Source organism: Leopardus geoffroyi, chromosome A1, assembly GCF_018350155.1.
Source record: "Leopardus geoffroyi isolate Oge1 chromosome A1, O.geoffroyi_Oge1_pat1.0, whole genome shotgun sequence".
Taxonomy (NCBI): Eukaryota; Metazoa; Chordata; class Mammalia; order Carnivora; family Felidae; genus Leopardus; species Leopardus geoffroyi.
In genome coordinates, this window is record NC_059326.1 from 93,515,951 (window position 1) to 93,541,751 (window position 25,801).

A 25,801-nucleotide genomic window follows, 5' to 3' on the forward strand; every position below is an offset into this window, starting at 1 on the left:
AGAATCTGATCAGTTAGCCGAAGAAAACCAGCTTCACGTCAAACTTTTCTAATGATCCCTTCGGCAAGAATCAGGCTAGTAAGGACATGCCCAGAATAACTTTATGTAAAACCTTCTCTCGTAAGCTAATATACTCGGCAAAACATCTCTTCATGAAAGATTTGTTTCCATTTTCCACAGAAACATAACTGAGAATTCCCAGAATGCAGTTCAATAATTACACTTATTTTAATTTTTATTCAAAATGAAAGAACACACGGAGAACAATTTCTATACAACTATACAATGTTTTAAGTGGCTTCCCTATCCTATTAAAGCTTTATATTTAAAATGCTTACATTACATGATATGTGCTTACACAAGCTTGAGGCTCAAACTTGACCACACACGTGACTCTAGCAGTCTTACTGCACAATGATCCACATAATACTGCATATTTGTTTAGTTCAGCCTATGTCGTAAAGTGCTTATTCATCGGTAGGAAGGTACAAACCTACTAAACACTCAACTTCTCCATGATACTTCCTACTCCGGGTAGGGGGGGAAAAGGCCAATTTGATGCTACCAGCCTGAATAACAGATTTCCACTTAAAAATATATATTAAAAACAAGCAAACAACAAGGAAACCAAATCAGGCCTAAGATTTTGGTGGGTCTATTAAGAGAGATCAAAAGCATTTCAAAATCACTAGCGCTACAATGTGTAACAGCTTAGTTTCTGAACACTTTGACTTCTAAAAAATAAGCAGTTTAAGTAAAAACCCTTTAAAGGACATCTTTCAAAAATGAATGTAAAATGTCAAAGTATTAATTCTTCAAATTAGAAGAACTTTTAAAAGGGTACACACAAAGTCAATATGATTTTATTATTCCTAGACTTGTAGTTCTACTGACTTTTACAGATGCTTATTGCCAAACAACAGGCCATAGAAAATATCATCCAACTGACCAGTAAGTTACTCTACATTTTAGAACATATTTAATGACATTAAAAATATTTCATGAACTTTCCAAACATGTAAACATAAACCAGGGCAATGTGATATGTAATATTGGTGCCAAAAAATGAAAATCACAGGACACAATAAGAGGGCAAAGAACAAATATGTTAAATATCAGTGCAGCTTCTCTAATATTTGTGAAAAATAAATTATTTGATACAGACGCAGGTATTTTCAGAGTAAGAAAAACTGAAGACAAATTTTGTAAAAAAAAAAAAAAAATTACACCAGGTGAAAAGCTGCTTGTGCTAGCCAAGAACTTAGTGTTTCCTGCAAAAACAAGAAACAAAAAACAAAAATGTTTACACACGATCAGGTATGGGCATTACAGGTAAGCGAACTCTTAAAAATATCCTTAAAAATACAATTTGCCATCTCAAAAGAAAAAAAAAGTATTCATTTTCTGGGGGATATACTCTGCATATTAGTTACGCACTTCAAAATACATAATTTCCCATTTAAATATACTACCATTTCTCTGGCCTTTATACTAACTATACCTTTGTTTTCTTGTGAAAAACATACACAAGACACAATGCTAAGTACTAATTTCTATCCATAAGGCATCTAAAAAATAGCTTCTCTTAAGACATAAACATGATACCAAATGAAAAACCAAACACAAAAGAAACATAATAATAAATAGTTTTGTATCCCTTCCCCCTCAAAAAAGAAGCATCAGTATCAGCAACACTGACTGACATAAATACATTAGATTTCCTGTTCATAAGAAAACAAAGACAATCCAGTTACAGTGTTTAACCATTTCAGGGTTAACCAGGAGAGAGCGTCTTTACTCCCGCAGTTTGTGAAAGGCAGGATGAAGACAGGAAAGAGGCAAGACTGTTTAGGTTTTTCCGATTTAAGAAGAAACACACACAAAATACAAGTGTGGCCACAGACTACTTAGATGATGTGTAATTAGTTATGAAGGTTAACACAGAGCCGTCGTTTTGCTCCCCTTTTTCGCCCTAAGTCACATCACGTGCTTCAACTACATGTCCTCTTGGTATTCTAGATATTTTGCTGTGATGGGTTCCTCAAGCTGAATTCCTCCACTGCCCATTAATGCAAATGCTGGGTACATCGTGTGCGAACAGTCCACCTGGCGCTCGTAAAGGCATTTCATGTGATCCATGTCATAGAAAGCCACTCTGCCTTTGTCATAGTCAAGGAAAATCCCTATACTTGTTGGCATCGGAAGAACTCTATTCTCAGGTTCATTGGTGGAAGTGGCTGACTTGGGTATGAAAAACTTCTTCATGCCTATGGTGACTAACGTGAAGGGCTGTGAATCAAAGCAGGCATCTTCACTTCCGCTGTCATGGCCGCTGTCTTGCTCGTATCTAGAACACAATACACGAACAAAGCAGTCTTAGCTGTGGCGCCATCCACAGGCCGTCAACTATCCTCAGAACATTTTCACAAGATAATATATGTTGCTTTATTTATTTTTTTAAGCTTACGTATTTTAAGAGAGAGAGAAAGCACAAGCAGAAGAGGGGCAGAGAGAGAGAGGGAGAGAGAGAATCCCAAGCAGGCTCTGTGCTCAGCGTAGCGTGGAGCCTGACACAGGGCTCGAACTCATGAACCAAGAGATCATGACCTGAGCCGAAACCAAGTGTCAGACGCTTAACCGACTGAGCCACCCAAACGCCCCGACATATGTTGCTTTAAAATGAAGTGGTGGCTCAGTGGGTTAAGCGTCCGACTCTTGACTTCAGCTCAGGTCATGATGTCATGGTTCATGGGACTGAGCCCCGTGTCAGGCTCTGTGCTGACAGTGAGGAGCTAGCATAAAACAGCAGCTTATAGAGATTTTTGATACAAACGTCCTTCCTTCATTTTCCGATGCATACTTCACTTTTTATGTATTTGTGATCATACTATGTTGACGCTTTTAATCAGGTCTCACGGATATTTCTGACGTCACAAGCCTTTTAAACATTATTAATATCAATGTTCTATCGAGTGGTCATGGCACCATGTTTAATTAACCATTTCCCGATTACCACAGTCACTGTTTTGTTAATTTCTCACCCTTGTGCAAAAAACTTTTCCTGTCACTCAGATTACCAATTTGGGGTTCTGTTCACACAAGAGGTCATAAATTATTTGTGTGGGCTAGTATACATAATACCACGTAAAACGACAAAACCACACAATCCCCATTAAATAATCAATCTCTTTACAAACTGGAATTCTTTGATGTGGAAACCTGTTTACCGTGACCCAATTTTGTAAAGTACCTCCAAGGGAGTTTAAAGAAATTATGTCCCATTACAAAAGAACAATTTCATACCAATTATGAGGTATGGCAGTTGGAAGCATTTCACTATACATGTGAGTAATTTTTATCACAGAATTAAGGAAATGGATATGAAAGATGTTCAAAATTTAAAACTGTGGGGAGCTTGGGTGGCTCAGTCAGTTGAACTTTCGACTCTTGATTTCGGATCGGTCATGATCTCACAGTCGTGAGATTGAGCCCCGCATCAGGCTCTTTGCTGACACTGTGCAGCCTGCTTGGGATTCTCTCTCTTTCTCTCTCTCTCTGCCTCATCTCCCCTCTCCCTCCCCCCACCCCCGCACTGCTCTCTCTCTAGGAGAAAAAAGGTTTAAGAAATTTTTAAATTAAAAAAAATTTTTTTCATGTTTATTTTTGAGAGAGAAACAGAGTGTGAGCAGGGGAGGGGCAGAGAGAAAGGGAATCACAGAATCTGAAGCAGGCTCCAGGATGAGCTGTCAGCACAGAGCCTGAGTTGGGGCTCGAACCCACAAGCCATGAGATTATAACCTGAGCCAAAGTTGGATGCTTAACCAACTGAGCCACCCAGGTGCCCCTAAAAATTTTTTTTTACTTGCAAAGCTACAGGAGAGTCGAGAAGTACCCAAAACAGGCTTAGATACTTGAGATTTGTATCCCAAGACCTCCTGACTCCTTTCTGGAGCCAGCCACATCCGCACGGCCAGAACACCTGAATCTAAGGAATGTATTCCAGATGTAATAAGCAAACCCACATCAATTTCCAGTCTTACCTGGCCAAACAACAATATGTGCCTTTAACAGAATCACCAAGTTCTAGATCAATAAAAAGAGCCTACCTTGGACTAACTGCATCCCGGGGAGAACGGAGCCATTCTTGTAGTTTATCACTGGAAGCAACTCCCACTTTTACCAGGTATGAATACGGTTCCACGCGGAAGGCCCAGAAGTGCTTCCCCTTGGTAATTCCAACGTCTCCAATGATGTAGTCTAAACTGGTGTAATAACCCACTTGGATACGCTCCGCAGCAAGCAGAAGATTAAACCCAGCTCTACTCTCAACACGGTCTCTCTTCAAGTTCAGCAAGAGGCGTTCATTATTATAGCCACATTTTTCATCAAAGAGGAAACTAAAAACTGTAAAGAGAGCTTAAGATTAGTCTCATCATTATCGGTGAGCACTTCTATAACTGACGGTTAAAGAGGATCTGTTTTTGAGCTAGAAATTAGTGAAAACAGACTTGAAGAGGAATGTGTCACGTGACCCTAGACAAAGTATTACAAACCGAATCCCCAGTTGGGAAATCACTTCCAGTAGAGTCTCTATGCCTGAAAATCTCTAGGAATGTCAAACGGCAGAAAAAGCATTTCAAGTGTACGAGAAAACTTAACAAACGTGGTTCCTGGGAAGAGACAGCAGATCTCTTCTATTTTACACTACTGGATCTGTCCCTTTTCCCTTTAATATAAGGGAATGTACTTTTTCATAATTACCTGTACAGTTTTCTAAATATTTATTCTAAATATTAGCAATTTCAGTAGGGGCTTTTCCTTATCAATCCACAGGGCAGACATGAAAAACTGTACAGTAGTTTAAAAAAAAAAGGCACGCGTTTTGGGTTTAGAGAGACCAGAGTTTTAATCCCTGGTGAGGCATTTTTGTTTGGTTTTGAGTGGGGTGAAGGGGCAGAGAGAGAGGAGGACAAAGGATCTGAAGCGGACTCTGTGTTGACAGTAGAGAGCCCAATGCGGGGTTTGGCTTGAACTCCTGAACTCACAAACTCAGGAACCAAACCACAGATCATGACCCGACCCTTAACCAACTAAGCCACCCAGGCACCCTCCAGCTGAGGCATTTAAATGGAGTTTAACTTAACCTTTGATTTCCTGACTACAGAATGGACAGAATACCACTCTCTTAAGTCTCTATCAACTCAGATCCGTTAAGCAGAACATTGGCTCAAAAGTGGAAATGACCCAAATGGTCATCAACAGATGCACAGATAAAGAAAACGTGGTCTATCCATACAGTGGAATATTATTCACCCTAAATAAGCAAGGAGATTCTGGTACATGCTACATCGAGGATAAAACCCCAAATAAGCCAGGCACAGGATTCTATCCATCCACTTATATGAGGTACAGGCAATTCATAGAGGTAGAACATAGAATCAAGGCTCCCAGGCTCTGTGGGGAGGGGGGATTTGTGTTTAATGGGCACAGAGTTTCAGTCTGGAAAAAATGAAAATGTTGTAGAAATATGAGTGGTAGTGGTGGCACAAAAATAGGAATGTACTTAATGCCACTGTCCACTGATGTGCACACTTAAACGTGGTTAAGACAGTAATTTTTGACTATACTATATACCATGATAAAGAAGAAATTGTGTACTAGTAAGCTAAAGCCGTTCTCCATATGTAGGCGGACCATCCTCTCTGGGAATGCCTATCGCCCTGGCCTGGTATCTTCCCGTCAATCTCAAAAGTCTCCCCGTTTGCAAAATAAAAATTGTAACGGTCACCCTGGTCACCTTATTCCCAGAGAGAAGCCAACTCTGGGGATGCGTGGCTGACTCAGTTGGTGGAGCACACAACTCTTTATCTCGGGGTTGGGAGTTCGAGCCCCCACTGGGTATAGAGATTACTTAACAATAAAATCTTAAAAAAAAAAGAAAAGAAAGTAAGAACTTTGAATGTGTCCTTTCTTCCTTCCCCCTCCACCAAGTCACTGAAAACCCAGCAGCTACTTCCAGGTTTCTTTTTAATTCCACTTTCAGTCAGACAAGAAAAGAAAGGGGAAACTGCCTAAAATGTACAAATATTTATTTCATACTTGCAAATCCACCCTAAAACTATCAGATTTTATTCAAATTCAAGATAACCAATTTTCGCCGACCCTACTTTATTTGTATTCTACTTTTTTTTTTTTTTTAAATTAGCCATAATGTGTATGAAAAACAAGTAGGGGCTAGTACACTTTGGACAAAAAGGGAAGGAAGGACAGACTGTACAAAATATGGGCACACAAGCCACTAAAAACAGGCAGGGGCTGTGGGGTCTAAAAACCAACTGCAGGAACCTCAAAGGCAGTGAGCAACAGGGCACAATGTGTGCCTGCTATAACCAGAATGAACCCAGCACTGGTTCTCAGCGTCCCTGGTCTGTGGAGACACTGCAGGGAAACCGCTCACCTGCAGATGATTCTTTCTACAAAAATCTATGGGCACTCTGTAAGTAGCACCAGTGGTTTCAGACTTGGGAGGTGGGGGGTGGCTGGGCAAGATGAGCTTTTAATATTGAGGGGGGCAGGAATCACTAAATTCGAGAGAACATCCAGACACGTCAGAATGAGGTTAATCAAAATATTTCATATTATGCCAATAATTTTTTTTAAAATCTCCCAAGATCTATGTTACAGAGATTTCTATAAACCTATCAAAAATACAGAATTATACCATGTAAAAATTGTACGGTAGCATATTTATGTGATTTTTCATTTCAAATTAATAGCCCTCGCTCAAATGTCTTCATGTTTTTCTCCATCTGATGTCAGTCCACATTCTAATCCCGTTCCCAGCCTACATGGTGAAATTCAAGTATTCGTCTACTTCCAAAACCTAGCTGGGGATGGAATGGGTTTTCTAGAAAACTTTTTTTCAAACCAATGAAAACTGGTTTCAGTGTAGAGCTATATAAAAACAGTGCCTAATTTATTTATTATTTTTTAAAGTCTATTTTGAGAGAGAGAGTATGTAAAAGAGCAGAGGAGGGGCAGAGAGAATCCCAAGCAGGCTCCGCATGGTCAGCACAGAGCCCGACTTGGGGCTCGAATTCCTGAACCGTGAGGTTACGACCTGAGCCGAAATCAAGAGCTGGATGCTTAACCGACTGAGCCACCCAGGCGCCCCTAGTTTATTTTTTATCAAGGTCTCTTCCACCTCTGTGGTTTTTTTATTCCCAGTCTTCCCAATACCTGGAGCTGGAGGGGTGTGAAGAATCAGCTCCCTGCTGCAAGGACTACAGATTGAGCCCTTGTAGGCTCTTACTCTGAAAGCATAGCTACAATTGCTTTCCAGATCGGAAACGACTTTACTTGTGCCACACACTTCTATCTCGTTCCAAGACAGCATCTCTTCATCTCTGTTAACCTTCCGATATTCAAGGACATAGCTGTCAGCTTTGTCCTTTTCTGGATGGTGCCAGTTGATCAGAGCATTGTTATACACCTTGCTCTGCTCCTCATTGATCTCTGGCACATCTACACCTGTAAGAAAGAAGAAACCAAACAGAGTTAAAATACTGTTATTTCAGAACCTATATGTTCCTCGGTAACAATCATGTATTGAAAATACTTACATCATTTCTATTTTTTTTTTAATGTTTATTCAGTTTTGAGAAAGAGACAGAGCATGTGTGGGGGAGGAGCAGAGAGAGAGACACACACACACAGAATCCGAAGCAGACTCCAGGTTCTGAGCCATCAGCACAGAGCCCGACATGGGGCCCGAACCCAAGAACCATGAGATCATGACCTGAGCCAAAGTCAGAAGCTTAACCAAATGAGCCACCCAGGTGCCCCTTAAATCATTTCTGTACTAAGAGTTTTCTAAATTTGTAACACTATGTATAAGAGAAAGAATAACTCCTGTAATGTACAACAACATGGGTGGACCCTGTGGACATGCAAACTGAAATAAACCAGACACAGAGAGGCAAATACTGACGCATGATTCCACTTATGTGAGGAATCTAGAAGAGTTGAATTCATAAAATCAAAGACTGAGATTCTGGCTCCAGGGGCGGGGGAGGGACAAATGGGCAGTTATTAATCAAGAGACATAAAGTATCAGTTACCTCAAGTATCAGTTAAGCAAGACGTATAAGCTCTAAAGATCTCAGTACAACACTGTACCGAGTCAACAACACTGTATTTCCACACTTAGAATTTGTTAGAACAGATCTCAAGGTAAGTGCTCTCACCACAAAATTTAAAATGAGAAAGAGGGGCGCCTAGGTGGCTCAGTCAGTTGAGCGTCCAACTTTGGCTCAGGTCATGATCTCACGGTTCATGAGTTCGAGCCCCGCATCTGGCTCTGTGCTGACAGCTCAGAGCCTGGAGCCCGCTTCTGTGTCTCCCTCTCTCTCTGCCCCTAACCCACTCACATTCTGTCTCTGTCTCTCTCAAAAATAAATAAACATTAAAAAAAAATTTTTTTTAATGAGAAAGAGTAAGCAATGAAGACTTTCAAAGGTATATTTAGGTGTGTAACTAAAAGGGAGAAGAACAAAAAAATAAGACAGACCAAAAAAAGACTTTAGCTTTAAGCATTATATTAATTCTGAAACACCATAAAGTTTTTTAACAATATGCCTTTCAATTTCCACCTACTAAATAGTAACGCTGGGGCTCAAAATATTTAATGTGCCCTCCTGTAATTATATTTTAAAATCGGGGGTGCCTGGGTAGCTCAGTTGGTTGAGTGTCCAACTCTTGATTTTGGCTCAGGTCATGATCCCAGGGTCGTGGGATCAAGCCCCACGATCTTAACCATGCAGCCTGATTAAGAGTGTGTGTGTGTGTGTGTGTGGGTGTGTGTGTGTGTGTGTGTGTCTCTCTCTCTCTCTCTCCCTCCCTCCACCCCCCACCTTTGCCTCTCCCCAACTCACGCTCTCTCTCTCTCTCTCTCTCTAAACTAAAACAAAATCAAAATAAATTTTATTTAAAAAAAATTTTTTTTAACGTTTATTTTTGAGAGACAGAGGGACAGAGTGCAAGCTGGGGAGGAGCAGAGAGAGAGGGAGACACAGAAGCAGGCTCCAGGCTCTGAGCTGTCAGCATGAAGCCTGATGCGAGACTCGAACCCACAAACTGTGAGATCACGACCTGAGCCAAAGCCAGATGCTTAACTGACTGAGCCACCTAGGTGCCCAAAATAAATAAATTTTAAAATCTAAGTTTGGTGACTATAACAAAATTCAATGAAACATCACACAATTTTCTTTCATATTTTCCTCCACAGAGTTACAAGGCAATTTAAATGAATTTTTTTTTGGTATAAACATGATACATAATATTTTCTTTTTTTTTTAACTAAAAAGAATTTTTTTTAATGTTTATCTATTTTTGAGAGACAGAGACACAGAGTGTGAGCGGAAGAGGGGCAGAGAGAGAGGGAGACACAGAATCCAAAGCAGGCTCCAGGCTCTCAGCCGTCAGTACAGAGCCCGATGCGGGGCTGGAACTCACGAATGGTAAGATCAGACCTGAGCCGAAGTAAGACGCTTAACTGATTGAGCCACCCAGGTGCCCCAATACATAATATTTTCTGTAAGAACATCAGAAACTACACAAAACACACTTCAAGCAACTCCAAGATAAGCACTACAACAATTTTTTATACATCCTGCCAGTATTTTTCTCCCACTGGCAATTCCACTGCATGGTCATGTCAACATTTAACTGTTTTCAGAAACTCAGAAACAGGTTTCTAGTTTTTCATGAAAAACACAACACAAAAGTATCTCAGCTAAATCTCTGTGCATATGCATAATCCTTTCCATACAAGGAACTCCCACAAGCTTAACTGCCCAGGGGTAAGCTATACAAGTCACACACACATACCACACATTCGTCAGAGAAGCATATGAACTGAACATAAAAGTCTCCCTCTTGTCCTTCTCCCCAGGTATATACAAGCAATATATAAGCAGGTCTTTATAGAGTACATTTATGCAACTGTTATGTTCTACAGCCATGATGAGATCTGGAAAGTCATTCAAAATACATTTGGGGGAGAAAAAAAAAAGCTAGTTATAAAATAACATGACTAGTATACTCCACCCCCCCCACACACACACCCTTTTTTTTTTTTTTTAAAGCAAAACAGGTGCATGCAGAGGCGCCTGGGGGGCTCAGTCAGTCGAGCATCCAAATTTGGCTCAGGTCATGATCTCACGGTTTGTGGGTTCGAGCCCCACGTTGGGCTCTGTGCTGACAGCTCGGAGCCTGGAGCCTGCTTCAGATTCTGTGTCTCCCTCTCTTTCTGCCCCTGCCCTGTTCATGCTCTGTCTGTCTCAAAAATTGACATTAAAAATTTTTTAAAAAAGAAGAAGAAGAAACCAACTCTGTCAACACCTTGATCTTAGACTTTTAGCCTCCAGAATTGTAAGAAAATACATTTCTGTTGTTTAAGGCATGCAGTCTATGGTATATTGTCTCAGCAGTCCTAACAAACTAACATAGCAAAGTAAAGATGAAAACATCTTAGAGTCAGTTGTAGCCTGGAGACATCATTTCTAGGTTTCTGCGCTAGAGAAATTCACACACATGTGCACAAAGAACACTGATGAAGATGTTCAATACGGCACTGTTTACAACAGAGAAAAAACAAAAACAAATTGTCTCTCAGTAGGGAAATGACTTATAAAATGAAATACTATAAGCAGTTAGAATAGCTTTTTTTAATGTTTATTTAGAGAGACAGAATGAGCAGGGGAGTTCATTTATTTTGAGAGACAGAGTGAGCAGGGGAGAAGCAGAGAGAGAGAGAGGGAGATAGAGAAGGTCAAGCAACTTCTATACTACCAGTACAGAGCCCGACATGGGGCTTGAACTCACGAACCATGAGATCATGACCTGAACCCATATCAAGAGTCAGATGCTTAACTGACTGAGCCATCGAGGCAGCCCTAAAATATAGCTTTAAACCAGAACTTTGTGTGATAATATCTTAAACTTCACGTGTTTAAAAAAGCAATTTACAAAAAGGATACATATATAATGTAATGCCATTTATACAATGTTTAATTTTTTTTTAATGTTTCTTCATTTTTGAGTGAGAGAGAGAGAAAGAGCACCTGAGCAGGGGAGAAGCAGAGAGAGAGGGAGACACAGAATTCCAAGCAGGCTCTAAGCTCTGAACTGTTAGCACAGAGCCCAATGTGGGGCTTGAACTCAGGAATGGTGAGATCATGACCTGAGTCAAAGTCGGATGCTTAACCAACTGAGCCACCCAGGCGCCCCTATTTCTATAATGTTTAAAAAACACATGAACCAGAGCACCTGGGTGGCTCAGACGGTTGAGCATCCGACTTCAGCTCAGGTCATGATCTCACGGTTGGTGGGTTTGAGCCCCACACAAGGTTCGCTGCTGTCAGGGCGGAGCCTGTTTCAGATCCTCTGTCCCCCTCTCTCTCTGCCCCTCTCCCGCTCATGCTCTCTCTCTCAAAAATGGATAAACTTTAAAAAAAAAAAAAAATCTTTAAAAATAAATAAATAAGGGGCGCCTGGGTGGCGCAGTCGGTTAAGCGTCCGACTTCAGCCAGGTCACGATCTCGCGGTCTGTGAGTTCGAGCCCCGCGTCGGGCTCTGGGCTGATGGCTCAGAGCCTGGAGCCTGTTTCCGATTCTGTGTCTGCCTCTCTCTCTGCCCCTCCCCCGTTCATGCTCTGTCTCTCTCTGTCCCAAAAATAAATAAACGTTGAAAAAAAATAAAAATAAAAATAAAAATAAAAATAAATAAATAAAATAAAAAATAAAACACACAAACTAACAGAATATACCTTTTGTGCATAAAAACCTAGTTTTCATAATGGCAAACCGAAGCATTTGTTGTTCCCATACCTTCTGAATTCCGACTACAAGAGTGAGGCTCTGTCATCAGTAAAACTTACCACTAGAGAAGAAGGACAATTCCCCAAGAAGTTCTGTTTGTTTAGATGTATTAACAACATAGTCTTCAAAAGAAGTCTGAGCCGCAGGTCTAAAGCTCTTCAAAGATTCCGTAGCCTTCTGTATTCTGCAGACAGAGATTATTTTATATAAAAACGATCTTTTAAAAGGCCAATCAGACTACATATCTGCCATGTGATTAAAAAAAAAAAAATACTTCCGTCAACTTTCAGGTGAGGAGTGTGGTCGTGCCTTGCACAGAACACAGCACCAGGAGCCACTCGGAGCTCAAGTTGAAAGATACTGCCAAGGAGATCTAAATTCAAAGCAACACACCTGAGGTGGAGTTGTTTCGCCGTCTGTACAAAACAAGACTGGTCCGTCTCCTTAAGCACTTCTTGGGCATATCCCACAAGCCCGTTGTTCTCTAGAAGCCCCTGATACTCCTCCACTTGGGTCTGAAATTTGTCTAATCGCAGTTTCTTAGAAGCGTCAATTGCTTTCAAAACAGATGATTTCCTCTCTTCTAGAATCTCATAGAGCTTTTCAAAATGTGTGATTGCTTCTTCTTTAGCTCTCTCTCCATTACACTATTATAAAACAAGCAATGCGTTACCTCATCTGCTGAATCCAAATGTCTTTTCTCAAAATAACCAAAATTCAATTTTGAATGACTCTGACATTTTCAGAACAGTAATTTGGCACTGAATACACTTAGCAAGGAACGATGGCCAATTTTTATTTAGACGTACTTTGTAATTTTATAATACTGTGTTTTCCTTAAGCTTTAATCTCCAAAGCTCAGCAATAAATAATTAAATAGGGAAACAACCTTCAACTTATATACAAAGGAACTTGAGGAAGAAATTAACTGACTTAACCAAAGACACAGGATAATATAATCCTGGAGCTTTTTTTTTTTTTTTTTGTTAATTTTTTTAATGTTGATTTATTTTTGAGAGAGAGAGAGAGAGACAGAGACAGAGCATGAGTGGGGGAGGGGCAAAGAGAGAGGGAGACACAGAATCCAAAGCAGGCTCCAGGCTCTGAGCTGTCAGCACAGAGCCCCACGCGGGGCTTGAACCCACACAAACCACGAGATCATGAGCTGAACCAAAGCTGGATGCTTAACCGACTGAGCCACCCAGGTGCCCCATTTTTTTTTTTTTTTAATTTTTAATGTCTATTTATTTTTGAGAGAGAGAGAGACAGAGCATGGGGGAGGGGGGGGAGGGGAATACAATCCCAGAGCTTTTAATTCATTTCTAATTCAGGCAACTTTTGACCCCTTCTATCCTATATTCCAATTTTTTACGAGATGTTACAACACAGTTAAAACTCAGGAAGATGACATCCTTTACTAAGGTATCAGAATGTAACTCTTCTCTTCAAATTAATGTACTTTAATTAAAATTAAATTTTACGTGACTTTATGCAAATTATTTAACTTCTGAACCCCTGAGTTTTTCTCTTCTGAAAACTGGGGATAAGAGAAATCATTTGGGGTTTTTTTGAAGATGGGAAAAGATTATTTACATACAATGCCCATCACAATGGTACATAGTCTGTACACACAGAGATTATATTCCCTGTACATGCAGCTCTTCCTCTACTTGGCTATAAAATGATCCTATCTGCAGTACTGACTGAACATTTTGAATGTCTGTAACATCAGACCAACTTGATTCTGAAAACAAAACCAGCAGAGCCCACGTATGCAGCCATCATTATAGACCCATAAGCAGCAGCCATCAGAAAAAATGCTTCAAACGCATTCTTAAAAGCTGACATGTGGAAGAACTACACCGTGCATTTCCCAGTGTCTTCTGGCCAACATTTCTAATGAAAGGAAATTTTTTCCAGATTCCTTTCTCTGTTTCCTGAACCCAACAGGCAAAAAAAAATTTTAAAGGATAGGGCGCCTGGGTGGCTCAGTCGGTTGAGCGTCTGACTTCGGTCATGATCAGTCAGGTCATGATCTCATGGTCCATGAGTTCAAGCCCCGCATCAGGCTCTGTGTCTACAGCTCACAGCATGGAGCCTGCTTCAGATTCTGTGTCTCCCTCTCTCTGCCCCTCCCCAAATCATGCTCTGTCTCTCTCTCTCTCTGTCAAAAATAAACTGTAAAAAACAAAAAATTTAAATAAAAATTTTTAAATGATTGGCAGGAGGGAAGGGAGGAAGGGGGACAGAGGGTGGTGGCATTTTGGTAGTAGTTCAATGAGAGATCACAACATTAAACTCAAAAGATCATTACGCATAGGTAAAAAGGGGGATTTTTTTTTCAAGCTAAGTGTAGTTATAGAAAAAAAGACCGTGTCACAGGCCTCACTGAGCAAAAGTCAAGAATGCAGACAAATTGTCCAATGGGGAAGATTCTTAACTGACGAGCTGACCAATGCAGCTTAGGTCAAAGGTATAAGAAGCTAGGTAATTTCTCCAGGATCCCAAGAAATGAGCGTCTGCATGAACAGGTGACGTGAGAGTTCCTCCACTTTCAGCCTACTGAATCACAAACTCAGCAACGGGTCCTGGTTCTCCCTTATTTCAGAAGTAAGGCCAGGAGCCCCTGGGTGGCTCAGTCACGTAAGCGTCTGACTCTTGGTTTCAGCTCAGGTCATAATCTCACGGTTCATGAGATGAGGCCCCACGTCAGGCTCTGCACTGACAACGCAGAGCCTGCTTGGGATTCTCTCTCTCTCCGTATCTCTCTGCTCTTCCTTCCCACATGTGCTCGCTCTCTCTCTCTCAAAATAAATAAACATCAAAAAGTAACAAGAAGGGCAGCATGACTGAGGACCAGTAATAAAACAAACCTAAAATGACCAAAGATACAATCCCTGAAGCAATTTACCAGGTAGGTGATAATTTACCAAGGATTGGGAGATTATATGAAACACAGTTTTTCAATCAGACAAAAATAGGAGACACAAAATCACACTTTTCAAGTACATGGAAAAACAACTTACTTAGGGTGGGGAATGCAATCAGTGAATATCAGGGGAAAAAAAATAGAAACAAAGGCAGTGATGGCGATAATGCTGCTCATTTGCATAATTTCTCAATTTTCGAGCCCATCTTGGGAAATAAAATCTCAAGAAGTAACAGTCTCACACTAGCTAGGATATTGTTATATTGAATCACAGCTTCTACAGTGATCAGGAGTAATGGCCCTCCAGTTTATTTTAAATAGAGGAAAAGAAACACATCAAGATTGGTGAACATTTGGAATTTTAAAAGAACCCAGTCCTATCTTTATTTTTTAAATGCTACCAATTCTCTTCACTTGTTTCACTGAAGTGTAATATACAAGCAGAAAATGGTCTACGTAAGCGTGGAGATCGATGAACCTTTGTAAACACGTCCATGTAACCCGCATCCGGATTAAATGGAGGAATGCTACCGGATCCCAGACACCATCCCTATAACCTTTCCAGGCACCCATCCTTCTCCTCCCCACCCTTCAACAACGCCTATCCTGAATTCTAACCAGAGGATCCAGCTTCCCTTTTGTTGGTACTTTTTACAAAAGGAATGGGTTAGTTTGTACCCCTTTGTCTCTGGCATCTTCCTTTCAATACTATTGAAAGATTCAGCTACACTGTTGCATATAGTTGTAGATACTCACTCTACCTCTGCTTAACTTCCACTGTTGATGGATGTGTGGGTAGTTTCCACTTTGTGGCTGTTCCAAACAACACAGAGATGGAACATTCTGATACCTATGTTTTGGTGAACGTATGTCAGGTATATATACTTAGGGATAGCCGGCATTTTAAATCAACCTGGTCCCAAGCACACAGAGTATGTATTTCAGATGCATTCTGTTCATTTTGCAAAATGCCGATAATTGGCAAAGCGATCATTTACCTCACGTGACTACTTCTGACACCGTAACCGCCACGTGAAGGGGGAGTCATCCTCTGCCCTGTGCTTCAATATAATTTAATCACTGCCCCTATCAGGAGCTGATCACACATTGTAACTTAGTTCTCATACGTGTTTTCCTAGTCCCAGAAAAGCAGGGGTGAAATCCAACACGATCCTGTAAGCCCAGCACGTCCACTACCCTCAGGGACACATTCTCTAGATGGATAAATAAAAACATGCAAACCAGGTTAGCACTTACCTCGGTTTCTTTCATTAACAAGTTGAGTTCAGAAATTTGACTCTTCACCTGGCTCTCCTTGCCAATAAGGTAATCAATATCCTTTGAAAGCTTTTCCTGTTAGAGCATATCAGAAACACAAATAAACAGAAGCAGGAGTTTAACAAAGGCCTCGCAGGTTTTTCCTGCTTTTATTATTATTTTTTTTTTTTCACACAATACCCATCTTCTTCTTTAGCCTATGATGAGAACTGGAGACTGTCATTATATATATATTTTTAATGTTTATCCATGAGAGAGAGAGAGAGAGAGAGAGAGAGAGTGAGTGAGGGGCAGGAAGAGAGGGAGACACAGAATCTGAGGCAGGCTCCAGGCTCTGAGCTGTCAGCACAGAGCCTGACACGGGGCTCGAACTCATGAACCGTGAGATCATGACCTGACCCGAAGTCAGATGCCTGACCGACTGAGCCACCCAGGCGCCCCTGGAGACTGTCATTATTAACTCGGGGTAAACAGTTACTGGCCTTGGGGCGCCTGGGTGGCTCAGTCGGTCAAGCGTCCGACTTCGGCTCAGGTCATGATCTCACGGTCCATGGGTTCGAGCCCCGCGTCAGGCTCTGTGCTGACAGCTCAGAGCCTGGAGCCTGCTTCAGATTCTGTGTCTCCCTCTCTCTCTGACCCTCTCCCATTCATGCTCTGTCTCTGTCTCAAAAATAAATAAACATTAAACAAAAAAATTAAAAACAGTTACTGGCCTTGAACACTGAGGTCCAAGGACATAGGAGACATTAGAAGCAGGCTGGATAAGAGAACAAGGCAGTGATGCTCAGACTGGTAATCAAAAACCTGGAATATATATATATAATACATTTTTGTTGTCTCCTCATCGCTCCCAAAGGTCTTCCTCCTCAGACTTCTGAGTAAATGGAAGAATAGCAAACGGGAGTGTGTCCTCCATCAGATTTTATAATTCATTCCCTCTCTCTCTCTCGCTCTCTCTCTCACACACACACACATACACACACACACACACACGACCCAAACGGCAACAAAGACCCTTCTAAAATAAACTTCACAGCCTAGCCCAGGTGAGCTATTCATTATATAATTACACATACGCAAAAATGAAAATATAGATGTATAAGAATAGAGCTCATTAGGGACACCTGGGTGGCTCAGTCAGTAAGTGTCCAACTTCCGCTCAGGTCATGATCTCACGGTTCATGGGTTCGAGCCCTGTGTCAGGCTCTGTGCTGACAGCTTGGAGCCTGGAGCCTGCTTCAGGTTCTGTGTCTCCCTCTCTCTCTGCCCCTCCCCCTCTCACACTCTAGGTCTCTCTCTCTCTCTCTCTCTCTCTCTCTCTCTCTCAGAAATAAACAGTAAAAAAAAATGTTTTTTTAAAATAGAGCTCATTAAGCTACCAGAGCTCATTAAAGAACTTCTTTATAAAGGAGTGATTCTGAAATTAGCATGCTTATTGTAGAGAGAATATAATAGGTGTTGGTGAGATCCCTCATTTAGCCCAGAAAAAATAACACGTAATATGACTGAAGTATATTAAAACACAAACAAAAAAGCCTTGAAGCACCATGGGGTTCAAAGTTATGAGAGACAAGTGTACTCAGAGTCTAAATATGCATAAGAATATCCTGAGCTGTTGCCCTAATGAGAGGATCTAAGGATTTCTCGGTCACTGCTGCTGACCTGAGGGGCTCAACAAGGAACAATTCCAGGAGCTAACTCGAGGCTGGGAGAGCCCTGTGCCTCACCAGCCAAACTAAACAAGCAAAAAACAAATTAAAAAACCCTCAACATTCATGGGGCATCCAGAAGAGTAAACCACGTAAGGTTTTGCTTCAACGGTCTGGTAAAACTAGTCCCAGAGCTAACTGCCGCTCTGTCCTGGCAACCGAAGCTTAAAAGCAAGTCAAAGAAGGAGCAACCTGTGTCGAAGTAACTTACACGCTAGAAGAAAACTCAAGAACATCTGTAGGATACAGATACAGTGCTCAACAAGGTAAAATTTACAATACCATACAAATCACACTGAAAAGAAAAATCGGCCACAACTGAGCTTGTGAGGTGCCTGGGTGGCCCAGTGGCTTAAGCGTCTGACTCTCGGTTTTGGCTTGGGTCCTAATCTCAAGGTTTGTGAGTTCGAGTCCCACACCGGGCTCTGCGCTGACAGTGCAGAGTCTGCTTGGGATTCTCTCTCTCTCTCTCTCTCTCTCTCTCTCTCTCTGTGCCCCTCCCCATCAGTACCACAAAGAACTACCTGGTTAAAAATACTAACGACCTAATATTAGTAGAACACTGAGTGACTCTTTACATTGTTAACTCATTTCAGTCAAACAAGACCACAAAGGAAGCTAGGATCTTATGAAGACAAAGCTAAAGGCACAAAGTAAAACAAAGTTATAAAGACCCAGAATCGAGTTCCAAAACCACAGAAATCCTACCTTTAAGGTCTTGTAGGCACTGCTCATAGTGGTTACCCGGTGATTGGAATGATTGCCGCCCAGCTTACAGAGGTGACAAACCGGTCTCCGACACAACTCACAGTACATGTTGATTCTCTCAGTTTCATGTTCTGGGCACATTAAAATCTACGGAATGAAGAACCAAAGTGCAATTAAGGGTCAGCAGAGTTTGCCGGATACTCACAAAGTCCCTAAGGTACAAAGGCGCGCTTTACAAAATCACCAAATAAAGCCAGTGAAATACATAAAAGTGTGAAAAGAAGAAGCGTAAAAGCATTTGGTATATCGTATGAAAATTTTCTGTATTACAATTACTATTTTTCGGTTTGAGAGTTCAAATGGTCAGTTAAATATATAGATGTTATCACCCTTAAACTTGGTGGCAAGAAGATGAAAATTTCATTCCTATCAGACTTGCATGCTTAACCAGGCCAGAAAGGCCCTCTGGCCACACTGAGTAGGCAATTCTTAAGGACCATGACCCATATTTTTGTAAGGTCCAATAGCAAATGGCTGATGGGAACCCATGGCTTCACCATCCTCATAAGCAATTTGCACCTGGCTGACTCAGTCGGTGGAGCAGGTGACTCCTGATCTCAGGGTTGTGGGTTCAAGCCCCACGTTGGGTGTAGAGATTACTTAAAAATAAAAAAAAATTAAAAAAAAAAAAAAAGGGACGGGGCACTTGGGTGGCTCAGTCAGTTGGGTGTCCAACTTCAGCTCAGGTCATGATCTCACAGTTTGTGAGTTTAAGCCCCTCGTCGGGCTCTGTGCTGACAGCTCAGAGCCTGGAGCCTGTTTCAGATTCTGTGTCTCCCTCTCTCTCTGCCCCTCCCCCACTCATACTCTGTCTCTCTCTCTCTCTCAAAAATAAACATTTAAATAATTAATTAAAAAAAGAAAGAAAGAAAAAGAAATCTGTTACTGAGGAGTCTTAGAACACTTTATGATACGAGCCTCCAGATATTGCTTTTACATATTAATCATGCACACAATTACCAAACTTAGAATTGTTTTTTTGTTTTGTTTTTTTAAGATGTAAGTTTCTACCTTCTTTTTTACTCTGAAAACTATCATCACAGGTATGTCTGAAACTGTACATGAAATAACTGGGTTCACTTGCAAGAAAGCGGAGATTCCTTTAGACTAGTGTGTCAATGAAATTAAACAGTTATCAGGGGCTCTGACAGTTCAGATTTTGTGCCACTACAACTGGTTTGGTAACACTGAGACAAAAGTAACATCCGATGTGAAAAGTCTTAATACTAATGTGCAGGTCCAGGAGAAAAATAGAGGAAAAAAATTCAAATTCTTCGGCAGGTCCGACTGCCTACATTCTCAAAGCCATTACATGTGTTTATTTAATCATTATCTTAATTCCAGCATAGTTAGCATACAGCATTATATTACTTTTCAGAGCCATTACGTTTATTATTTGTATCTTTTAAATATGTTTCTTTTTTTTTTTTAACGTTTATTTATTTTTGAGACAGAGAGAGAGCATGAACGGGGGAGGGTCAGAGAGAGACGGAGACACAGAATCCGAAGCAGGCTCCAGGCTCTGAGCTGTCTGCACAGAGCCCGACGCGGGGCTCGAACCCACGAACCGTGAGATCATGACCTGAGCTAAAGCCGGACGCTTAACCGACTGAGCCACCCAGGCGCCCCTAAATATGTTTCTTAAGTAATCCCAATGTAGGGCTCGAACCTACAACCCCAAGATCAAGAGTCGCACGCTCTACTGTCTGAGCCAGCCAGGCCCCCCAAAAGCCATCACCTTTAAGATAAGTTATAAAATATGGGGCGCCTGGGTGGCGCAGTCGGTTGAGCGTCCGACTTCAGCCAGGTCACGATCTCGCGGTCCGTGAGTTCGAGCCCCGCGTCGGGCTCTGGGCTGATGGCTCGGAGCCTGGAGCCTGTTTCTGATTCTGTGTCTCCCTCTCTCTCTGCCCCTCCCCCGTTCATGCTCTGTCTCTCTCTGTCCCAAAAATAAATAAACGTTGAAAAAAAAAAAAAAAAAAAAAAAGATAAGTTATAAAATTTGGCTTTCTGCAAGGAATGATGACAAGAACTCAAAGTTACTGGCAAATACTTTACCTTCGTAAAATTTTTGTAAAATTTGTAAAATTTCACTATATTCAGGAACACTAATGACTTGAAGGGAAATAGTTTCTTCCTCAATATAACTTACCCCTATATCTTCAGCTTCTTTCTTACCAACCTTTCATTATATTTGTAAACAGAATTAAGTCTGCAATACTCTGAAAATGTTACTCAAGATTTCATGAGTTTGTAAGTCATAAAAACCCAAACCTAATAGAATTCATTTAATAATCAGGTTCTTTCATAATGGAACAGTATTAATCAACTTAATTAATCTGTGTTTAATTAAAACACAAAGCTTATGGCATGCATATGTATTTATGTGTATACATGTAATTTTTTAAGTAAGTTCCATGCCCACTGTAGGGCTTGAACTCATGACCCCAAGATCCAGAGTCGTGTGCTCTACCAATTGAGCCGCCAGGCATCCCTGAAGGCATGAATTTTTCTAAAAGTATACAACCTGGAGCATTTAAAATGAGATAAGGAACATAACAGGGGGTTAAAAATCATTTGATAAATCTGGGGCGCCTGGGTGGCGCAGTCGGTTAAGCGTCCGACTTCAGCCAGGTCACGATCTCGCGGTCCGTGAGTTCGAGCCCCGCGTCGGGCTCTGGGCTGATGGCTCAGAGCCTGGAGCCTGTTTCCGATTCTGTGTCTCCCTCTCTCTCTGCCCCTCCCCCGTTCATGCTCTGTCTCTCTCTGTCCCAAAAATAAATAAACGTTGAAAAAAAAAAAATCATTTGATAAATCTATTGCCACAATGACATAGTTTGAAAAACAAGCACAGAAGTTTAAAAAGCATACAAGCACAGACTGTTTTTGTTTTAATCTACCAGCCCTGCACTTAATAGGATGTAAGAGGGGGCGCCCAGCTAGCTCAGTCAGTAGAGCACGTGACTTAGGATCTTGGAGTCGTGAGTTCAAGCCCCACACTAGGTGCAGAACTTACTTAAAAAAAAAAAAAAAAAAATGATGGGAGCACCTAGGTGGTTTGGTCAGTTAAGCATCGGACTTTGGCTAGGTCATGATCTCATGGTTCATGAGCTCGAGCCCTGCGTCTGGCATTGTGCTGACAGCTTGGAGCCTGGAGCCTGCTTTGGATTCTGTGCACCCCCACCTTCCTCTCTCTCTACCCCTCCCCCACTCCTTCCCTCCCTCCCTCCCTCTCTCTCTGCGCCCCCACCTTTCTGTCTCTAAAACAAAACAAAACAAAACAAAACAAAACAAAACAAAACAAATGATGGGGGCACCTGGCTGGCTCAGTCAGTTAAGCTAGTCTGACTTCAGCTCAGGTCATGATCTCCTGGTTTGTGGGTTCGAGCCCTGCATCAGGCTTTCTGCTGTCAGCAGAGCCCGCTTTGGATCCTCTGTTTCCTGCTCGTGCACACACACTCTCTCTCAAAAATAAATAAACATTTAAAAAAAAATGATACAACAAATACTCAGCTCATAGTTTCAAGATAACTCTGGGGATTTTTTTTTCCATTTTTTTATTACAAATTAAAGAGAAAAGTTTGGGCTCAAGAATGCGAATAAATTTTCATACACAAGTTACTAAGTTGTAATGAATAAGAACTTTAACCAAAAGAATCAACTAGTTTTTCTAAATCTGCATAAATCAGAAAGCAGTATTAGTGAAGCTATCCAAACATTCTTCTTGTCAGTCACAAAGCAGGGCAAACAACAATGCATAAAGTTCTTTTGAGCGTGACCATAGAAATTACCCAGAAAGGTTAAGAAATAGGACTTCCACTTCAGATATTACATTAACATTATACCACAAGCTTCAAAATATTAGGCTGTACTTACTCTTACTTACTTAGAGCACAACTGTAGCTAACTAAAAATGTCAAAAAAAATGTTTCCCAATCAAAATCTTTTACACAACTGTGACCCTAACACATTAAAGCACAAAAGCTTTTTTTTTTTTTTTTTTTTTTTTAAGATTTTTTTTTTTTTTTCAACGTTTATTTATTTTCGGGACAGAGAGAGACAGAGCATGAACGGGGGAGGGGCAGAGAGAGAGGGAGACACAGAATCGGAAACAGGCTCCAGGCTCCGAGCCATCAGCCCAGAGCCCGACGCAGGGCTCGAACTCACGGACCACGAGATCGTGACCTGGCTGAAGTCGGACGCTTAACCGACTGCGCCACCCAGGCGCCCCCCACAAAAGCTTTTTAACTTGATAATCATTTCAATCTTGGAGAGAACTCAACCTTTCCCCTATTTGCTTTCGTTAAGAACCTTCACCTTCGTGCATTGTGCTGCATCACATTGCTGTAACCCGGTGAACCAGAATATTGCCTTTAGGCTGCGGGGATGTTTAACAACAGACTACATTAACTCCAAACACCAGGCCTTGGTTTCTGGTACAGGCTTTTTTTTTTTTTTATGTTCTCATTTTAACATACATGTTTCTACATGCATGTACCATCCATTTTACCTACGGATTTATTTTGTAAATAAGCTCTATGCCCAACGCGTAAGCTTGAACTCTAGATCCCGAGATCAGGAGTCACACACTCCACTGACTGAGCCAGCCAGGTGTCCTGCACCCATCCCCCATACAGGCTTTTCAAGTTATTTCCATTCTTGCTGTCAAGTTCTTTTTTTTTTTTTTTTAACGTTTATTTATTTTGACAGAGAGAAAGAGAGTGCACAAGCAGGATAGGGGCGGAGAGAGAGAGAAAATCCCAAGCAGGCTCTGCACTGTCATTGCAGAGCCTGACACGGGACTCGAACTCAAGAACCATGAGATCATGACCTGAGCCGAAATCAAGAGTTGGACACTGAATTGACTGAGCCACCCAGGCGTCCCTTTCTGTCAAGTTCTAGTCTTGTAATAATTCCTTTTGTAATACTGATATTCTAACTAAATCAGAACTTCTCTTACCTTGGGCCTGAAATTCGTGGTTGGGCCCACGTACTCATGCTGAGCTTTCACGGTACCCCACGGGTGGTAAATTTTGAAGCACTCATTGCAATAGCTCGCGCTACAGTCCATGCAACTTTTTGTGGACTCCTGCGGTGGGGGTTTGCAGAGGTCACACATGATGGCCGTGGCTGCCCTGGCTGCCTGCCGGTACCTCTCGACAATGGTCTCCAAAGTGAAATTGCGAAACAGACCATTGATTCCTCGTTCTCCAAGATCCACGTCATGCTCACAGCCAGGGCAAGGAAAAGTGGTGGTCCTAGGGGTCAGGGAGCTGCGCTTCCAGCCTGTGTAATTGGAAGTCCTTGTTTAGTTACGGCAGTAGGAAAACCAACAGAATGAAGACAAAAGAAGAGAGATTTTGGAAAGAGAAATCTACAAATATATACCCACTCCCAAACTAATACTCAAAGTGGCTCCACTTAAATTGGTCTGTATTCTGAAAATGCTTCACGCTTGTTTTTCCTTGGTATGCAAAAGACAAGCCCAAATTGTTAAATAGGTATTAAATCAAAGCAGAAAGGAAAACCCTCTATAGTAAACCCCACACAAAACCACATCAAATCAAACAGATATAAGGAAAAAACATGTAATACAATACTACACGGGGTCAGGATTTTTTTGAAATCATGTAATTATACATAATGACTTTTATATGTCACCTCCAAAGTAATTTCGTTTTCATTTAAATGAAGACAGCCTTGGCTGATGACTAGGAAATGAGTTCAGACATAAATGAACAAGAATCCCTAACCAGTGCTCCATGGATAGGCTCCAGAAGGATCCAAATCGTTTGGCAAACTCTTCGAAATTGTACGCAAGATTTTGCATCAATATACCTATGCTTATTTTCTGGTTCAACAATCCATAGCTATGATCAGATTCTCAGACATACGTAACCACAAAATGGTTAAGGACCACTGCAAAAGAGAGTTTCCCACGGTAGTATTGTTTTATCTGGGTAGGCAAAATCATTAGTTAATGGAGTGCAATCTATAAAAGAGTGAAAAGCCCATCCATAGACCTAGATCTAGTGACTTTAAGAGAGACCAACCATTTAGAATCTTCTTATGACCTGAAAAAAAGAATCATTAAAATTACTTAACTCGTTAAGCCAAAAGCTACCCAAAAAGTATTACAAATAACTTTCCAAATTATACATAATACACTGAATGACCTTAAATAGCATGCTTTGGTTCAATATTATCTGGATTTTAACAAATCAAGAAACCAAGACACGACCGTCCTTACCCACAGGTTCACGAGAATCCGGGGGGGGGGGGGTGGTTGTCTCTTTAACACAGGTGTATGCATGCCATTAATTCCCCGCTCTCATTTGTAAATCTACCCTTAGAGTATGTAGTCTTGATTGCCCACAAAATCACCTAAATATAAACACAAACTCCTTAACCTACAGCCTTCCTTCACTCTGCCATGTATCCAGTATGGAAAATGAATGGTGCAACTCAGTAGATCCCATTTAGAAAAGGTCTTTCTACAGCTACATTAATAATGTCTTGGCATATTTATTCTCCACTGGAAGTGACTTTACAACATGCTAAGAGTGCACTGGGTCGCAAAAACTACTTACTTAACAAACATGCAGAATACTTGTATTATCTTCTTTTAAGGATATTTTAACCTTTACATTTCTAAACATACAAAAAAACCACATACCAAAAAAAAAAAAAAAAGTTTCCCCATAACAGTTTGAAAAGTCTATTTAAAGTATATTCTAATAATTCTCAAAACATGCAACACAGTCCAAGCGAGATATTTCACAACACAGCAGGCACAGAACGAAATAAGCAGCAAAGCCACTTTTAAGACACATGCCAATGAAAAATCTCAGTCAGTGAAACAAAACAAGCCACATAATTTTGGAAGTGATCTAGTGCAGTGGTCAAGTTGAAAGCAATGGAAAGTCACATTTAACTGCATGCTTCCACATGTGAACCAGGTGACAGAAATTAAAATGGAGAATCCCAACAGACAATGTTTAACAAAAATGGGTTATTTATCACTGGTTTTATGAATTGAAGGTTGCTATCAGTTTAAGTGACAGGATCAAACCAAATTAAATCACGACAACAAAGTCATGCTTTAACCTGTATACTGGTGACACCCAGATTGTGGTCTTCAAGTTCAGAAATTTCAAAAAAGATGTTGTGTCCCTTTTCTGTAAACCTCTTTTAACTTTTAACAAAAATAAGGTATCAAGCATCACATTAATTTTCAT

The 25,801-nt window shown here is 41.0% G+C and overlaps 1 protein-coding gene across 2 annotated transcripts in view; it reads right to left on the minus strand.

Moving 5' to 3' along the window:
- Positions 1-217: 217 nt before the first annotated feature.
- The window catches only part of TRIM36 (tripartite motif containing 36), a 35,015-nt gene continuing 9,431 nt past the window's right edge, over positions 218-25,801 (minus strand). The window contains exons 4-11 of one of the 2 annotated variants that reach the window (XM_045486045.1): positions 23,524-23,849; positions 18,504-18,650; positions 16,066-16,161; positions 12,273-12,526; positions 11,939-12,063; positions 7,240-7,530; positions 4,107-4,404; positions 218-2,347 (exon numbers count right to left, since the gene is read on the minus strand). In XM_045486045.1, the coding sequence (XP_045342001.1) occupies positions 1,996-2,347; positions 4,107-4,404; positions 7,240-7,530; positions 11,939-12,063; positions 12,273-12,526; positions 16,066-16,161; positions 18,504-18,650; positions 23,524-23,849 (1,889 nt within the window). In that variant the 3' untranslated portion in view covers positions 218-1,995. The remainder of the gene's footprint in view (positions 2,348-4,106; positions 4,405-7,239; positions 7,531-11,938; positions 12,064-12,272; positions 12,527-16,065; positions 16,162-18,503; positions 18,651-23,523; positions 23,850-25,801) is intronic. The other variant, XM_045486056.1, reaches the window with a different exon arrangement.